The 6424-nt window shown below is 41.5% G+C and overlaps 1 protein-coding gene across 1 annotated transcript; it reads left to right on the top strand.

The window, feature by feature from the left end:
• Positions 1–6025, top strand: RDH14 (retinol dehydrogenase 14). Its single transcript, XM_023199499.3, has 2 exons — positions 1–510; positions 4956–6025. Exons 1-2 carry the CDS (start codon positions 118–120, stop codon positions 5571–5573), a joined length of 1011 nt encoding a protein of 336 aa, XP_023055267.1. The 5' UTR covers positions 1–117; the 3' UTR covers positions 5574–6025.
• Positions 6026–6424: the final 399 nt, after the last annotated feature.

Below are 6424 nucleotides of genomic sequence, written 5' to 3'. Positions count from 1 at the left end.
CGTCAGGGGCCGACCCGCCGCGCCCCAGACTTCTCCGCGTACAGGTGTCTCCTGGGTTCCGGTAAGGCGGCGGCTTTGGAACTCCCGTGGAGGGACTGGTGGGCCCTCGGCCCGACTATGGCAGTGGCCACTGCGGCGGCAGTACTGGCCGCTCTGGGCGGGGCGCTGTGGCTGGCGGCCCGGCGGTTCGCGGGGTCCGGGGTCCAGGGGCTGCGCAGAGGCCGGGACCCCGGCCTCATGCACGGGAAGACTGTGCTGATCACCGGGGCAAACAGCGGCCTGGGCCGCGCTACGGCCGCGGAGCTGGTGCGCCTGGGGGCGCGCGTGATCATGGGCTGCCGGGACCGCGCGCGCGCCGAGGAGGCGGCGGGTCAGCTCCGTCGAGAGCTCCGCCAGGCCGCGGAGTGCGGCCCAGAGCCCGGCGTCGGCGGGGCGGGCGAGCTCATAGTCCGGGAGCTGGACCTCGCCTCGCTGCGCTCGGTGCGCGCCTTCTGCCAGGAAATGCTCCAGGTGTGGGCCTCGGGGGGCCGGGCTGGCGGGGAGGGCCTGGGCTGGTGGGGAGAGCCTGGGTGGGCACGGGTTGGGAGGGGACTGCGGGCTGGGGCGGAGCCTCGAGGTACCGCCCTGGGGTTCAGGGTGTCACCTTGGGAACGGCTGAGGGTGAGAGGAGTCCAAAAAACCACTTAGAGGTGGCCGGGAAGCTGCAGGGTTGAGAAGGAAAGATTAACTGGGAGGGCTGCCTTCTGTCCTCTAAGGATGTCGAGAAAGAAATGGGCCCAAGAGAAAAATAAACCAGTTTCTGAACATTTCATTTCGTTATGTGAGGACCGTCCTGGAGTAGATCCATGGCCTCTGAATTGTTTCTCCTGTGTCAGAAGTGAATTTGCACGGAGCTGTGTCTTCAGAACCCCAGAGCACTGGGGGAAGTTGCTAGCCAAGGACCTCAGATCAGTCCTTTAAAAAAAAGTTCTCCCTCCCGCGTCCTCTGCTCCTTTTCTGCTGGGGTAGGGCGCTCGCTGCCACCAGTAAACTCAGCACCATCCTTAACGGGACTGTGGCCTGATTTCCAAGTAGAATAGAGCTTGGAATCCAGTGGTCATGCTCCATACAGGGACAGGAGTAAAAATAATATCCAGCATTTATTGAAGATCTGTATGCCAGGAGTTGTGCCAAGCATTTCAGATTTTCCTTTTTGTTTTAAATGAAAATGAAGTGTCCTTGCCTATAACTTGTCATTGAAGCTACACAGTAACCCTGTGGAGTAGGCATTATTATCCCCACTTTACAACGCAAGGAAACTGAGGCATAGGAAGGCTAAGAAACTTGCTTGTGGTCTGTCTGCAGAACACTTGCTTTTAACCCCCGTTCTTTCCTCCTGCTGCCTGGCAGTGAGTTGTGAGGATTTCTTTGTGCAAATGGTAAGTATTTCCACATTAAGTGGATGTTTTCTGCTGAGACTGAGATAGAAGGGTTTCTTGCAGGGATAACTGGCACTCAGAGGGCGTTTGTTCAGAAGAGTGAAATTTAAAATTAGCTGGGACAAGAAAGGTGCCTATATGACATGGAGTGTCTTGAGTCTAGAGAAGAGGTTCCCAGATTTTCTCAGTAATTTTTTCATGATGCCTTTAGCCCAGAAATATTTCCCAGTTCGTTACGTAGTTAAGTCCAAACAACTGTAAAACCAAAAGTATCTGATATAGGTCTCAATAAATTTAGGAAGTTGGTTTTGCCAAGGTTAAGGATGCATCCGTGGCAGAACCTCAGGAGGTCCTGAGGACATGTGCCCAAGGTGGTCGGGGCACAGCTTGGTTTTATACATTTTAGGGAGACATGAGACATCAATCAAATGGGTAAGATATACATTGGTTCTCCTGGAAAAGTGAGACAACTCGAAGTGGGGGCTTCCAGGTCATAGGTAGATGGGAGACAAAAGGTTGCATTCTTTTGGGTCTTTGATTAGCCTTTCACTGAATGTACAATTTACATGTGCAGGAGGGATAGAGGAATAATCACTTATGTCTTAGACTGGCTCAGTGAGTCTGCATTTTCACATAAACAGTAGGGCAGAGGCAGCAATCAGATAAGCATTTGTCTCAGGTGAGCAGAAGGATGACTTCAGTGTTCTGTCTTTGGCACTTGTGAAGATGAGCTATCAATTTATTAATACATTGACAGGGTGAAATTCAACAGAACTGTTTTAGGGTAAAGATCTTGAGGCCCATGTGGGCAAATCGTGAGGGTGGTATGTAGCTTCTTTTTCTTTGTAGCTATCTTATTTAGGAATAAAATGGGAGGCAGGTTTGTCTGAGGGAGTTCCCAGCTTGACTTTAACCTTTGACTTAGTGATTTTGGGTTCTGAGATTTATTTTCCTTTGACACAACCTAATAAGTAGTTACGTCCCAACAACTTAGTAGCTATTTGAGAAGATAGCATATAATTGAAAGAAAAAATAATATCTTTATTTTATTCTTAAACAGCCATAACTACTAATGGGAAATGTATCCCTGTTGGTCATTACACCAGTGTCTGAAACCTTGGAATCAGATTGAACACTGCCACCCTCATTTCCTCTTCTAGGTAGATTTTTAGCATTGTTCTTGTTTTTTATTACAGCAACTGCTAACACCTGCTTAAAAGTCAGCTCCACAAAGAAATAATGTCATTGAAAGGAATATAGCACAATGTAATGTTCAAGCTGTGAACCACCTGGAGCTAGTAGTTTTTGAGGTATTTAGCAAGTATCACTGTGTTTCCCTCGAAAATTTAAAATATTCCACAACACCCTGAGAGTTTGCTAAACGCTGTAGGCCACAGTTTGGGAGCTGTTTTTTGTTTGTTGGTTTTTTGAGAGAGTTGGTTTTTTGTTTACTGCTAGTATTTAATTATTGTGTAACACAGGTTAAGAAATAATACTCATCAGTGAGATTTTGGAAGCATTAAAAATGGGTCTTTCTGTTCCTCTTTAAAATATAGTTGGGACTGGGTGTGCTGCTTTGGCACTTGAGGCAGAACTAATTAAAAAGTGAAGACACAAAGAGATAACTAAGTTGTCCTTGCTTCTAAGTATTTCAGTTCCTGCCTGGCTCTGAAGTTAAGTAACTATAATTAGAAGGAAAAAAAAAATGGAAATTTAGATTTCCTACAGGTTGGTATTCTTGGTATTTATTTCATTTATCTCCTAGAATTTAAAAAATAGTAAATGATAAAATTTTAAAATGACACAAGCCCAGCAAAGAATGCTGGCTAACAAATGATTAATTCAGGAAACTCTTCCAAAGGATTTGTGAAAAAGAATACTCCTTTCTTTCCCCCATGAGTGAACTCTTGCCTTCTTTTTGAAGTTGGCTATTGGAAAACCCAAAGTTGCTCAGACAGGGCAGAATGAGAAATAGTTAATCCTCTGACAGGTGGGCTTTGATAACAGTTGTGAAATGTAACACATTTTTCTTTTCACTTATAGTTGGCAGAAGGGCCAGTGAAATTTGAAAGTTGACCTCAAATTAATCATGGGTCATCACAGTGTCTTTATACTTGGAACATGTTGTGCATTTTTTTGTCCATCAAAAGAAACATAGAACAACCGAGAAAAGGCTAGAGAAGATGATCTTACATGATTTAAGGAATAAAAAGATATCCCTATGAGAACAGTCTAAATTTTAGGACTTTAATTTGGAAAGATACAAAAGCATATGTTCAAAGTATAAAATGTTGATGATATAGATCTCCTAAATTAGAGTCCCCTTTACGCTGGATATTTTTATATTACCTATTTAATTTTTTTCTTAATCTTTGATTATTATTTATGAATCTCAATTTATTCATGATGTTCTCTCCAGTGTTGTTTGCATTTCTGACCTTTTCTATTGCTTGTTTCAGTTTTAAGAAAATGACTTGAAGTTGTTCCACCCCCATGGTGCCATTTCCCCTGAGAGAACTACAGAATAAAGCAACCATAAGTTTCCTTTAGTGTTGATAACTAGTAGCTCTGGGAATAAACTATGCTTATCTGTTTTCTACTGCATATGGTCTGTCTAGCTTTCATTGCCTCTCTAGCTGTTTCAAAAATCCCAATTAGAAAACCATGCCAGCTTACTAATTAAGAAAATAGGCCTTGGTGCCAAAGACTTAATCTTCAGATCTGATCTTATTTTGCTACTTAGGAGCTCTGATACTGGTTAAGTCACCTAGCCTATGAGCTTCATTTGCTTATAGAGTTGTTGGAATTAGATGTGGTGACATGTGACAAGTACAAAGCCAGGCTCCTATCAAGCTTGTGCATCTGTTTTTTTTTCTATTTTTCTCTCAATTATTGGAAGCTCATGGAGGCTGTTAGTAGAATTATAGTAGTTTGCAAGTATTTTTAAACATTTTATCATAGGTACACTTATTATAATTTTGATACGATCTCAATATTAACCTGATAACTCCCAAATTGATATTTTCCTAGTTCAACTGAAATTAAAGGGAGAAATATAGGATTATAGGAACACCTTGTCCTCAAATTGACTGTATTTCTGTTTTGAGAAAGATCTTGGTACTGATCACATAGTCAGCTTTCTAGTGCAATGTTAAAGTTTATATATTTGTAAATGTTATAAAAGCATAAAACCAGAAATTAAGTCTTACAGTTAGTTTCTACATCTTTTATTGGAAGATGACTGGATAAATGTCTTTCTGTATATCATTTTAATAAATGAGAAAAAAGAGCTGTTGAATGAAAGATCATGAATATCAGTATTTATCTGAGGAACATCCTGCAGAGGAATCCCTTTCCCCATTAATTAAACACAAAATTGCCAGTGTTTCAAGTAGTTATCTGATTGATAGATCAACAAGAAATTAAATGCTTTTAGTCTCAAGTTCCCATTTTTATTAAAATGTAATTATCATGAACAGAAAAAGCAATACAAGGCATGTGTTCTTAATTCTGCCATTGTCTTTTCGACATTTAAAGGAAGAGCCTAGGCTGGATGTCTTGATCAATAATGCAGGGATCTTCCAGTGCCCTTACATGAAGACTGAAGATGGGTTTGAGATGCAGTTCGGAGTGAACCATCTGGGGCACTTTCTACTCACCAATCTTCTCCTTGGACTCCTCAAAAGTTCAGCTCCCAGCAGGATTGTGGTAGTTTCTTCCAAACTTTATAAATATGGAGACATCAACTTTGATGACTTGAACAGTGAACAAAGCTATAATAAAAGCTTTTGTTATAGCCGGAGCAAACTGGCTAACATTCTTTTTACCAGGGAACTAGCCCGCCGCTTAGAAGGCACAAATGTCACCGTCAATGTGTTGCATCCTGGTATTGTACGGACAAATCTGGGGAGGCACATACACATTCCACTGTTGGTCAGACCACTCTTCAATTTGGTGTCATGGGCTTTTTTCAAAACTCCAGTAGAAGGTGCCCAGACTTCCATTTATTTGGCCTCTTCACCTGAAGTAGAAGGAGTGTCAGGAAGATACTTTGGGGATTGTAAAGAGGAAGAATTATTGCCCAAAGCTGTGGATGAATCTGTTGCAAGAAAACTCTGGGATATCAGTGAAGTGATGGTTGGCCTGCTAAAATAGGAACAAGGAGTAAAAGAGCTGTTTATAAAACTGCATATCAGTTATATCTGTGATCAGGAATGGTGTGGCTTGAGAACTTGTTACGTGAAGAAAAAGAATTTTGATGTTGCAGTAGCACTGCTAAGAGGTACATGTGGATATTTTGGAGTTACTGAAAAATTATTTTTGGGATAAGAGAATTTCAGCAAAGAGGTTTTAAATATATATAGTAAGTATAATGAAAAATACAATTATATTGTAAAATTATAACTGGGCAAGCATGGATGACATATTAATATTTGTCAGAATTAAGTGAGTCAAAGTGCTATCGAGAAGTTTTTCAAGTATTTTTGAGTTTCATGGCCAAAGTGTTAACTATTTTTACTACGACGTTTGGTGTTTGTGTGGAAATAATCTGCCTGGTGTGTGCACACAAGCCTTACTTGGAATAAATTTACTGATACAAATTCTTAGCTGTGTATTTCTTTGGAGGCTTCACTGAATACAGTCCTTTATCATATCACTAGCCTCTGCTGATCTTGGTCTGCCCAGTCTCTTCTTGCCACATATCTTGTATACTGCTCTGAGAGATAATATTTCTGAAAGAAACCCAAATCTATCACATTCCTGCTTAAAAAACAGTGGGTTTTGAGCCTTAAAAAAAAAAAAAAAAAAAAAAAAAAATCTGCAAAACTCTTTCTTCAAAAGAAGTGTTTCACTGAAATGTAGAAGCTGGAGGGGTAAAGCAGGTTATTGCAGTGCTGCCAAGGTGGAGTCCCCAAAGGCTCTTCCTAAAGGGATTTCTTAGAATATAGTGGTTTATAAACCACTTTTATTTCAACTGAAGATTAAACTGTTGAAGATAGAGTTGA

The sequence above is a fragment of the Piliocolobus tephrosceles genome, chromosome 15 (genome assembly GCF_002776525.5).
Source record: "Piliocolobus tephrosceles isolate RC106 chromosome 15, ASM277652v3, whole genome shotgun sequence".
Lineage (NCBI taxonomy): Eukaryota > Metazoa > Chordata > Mammalia > Primates > Cercopithecidae > Piliocolobus > Piliocolobus tephrosceles.
This window is presented reverse-complemented; position numbering and strand designations above follow the sequence as displayed.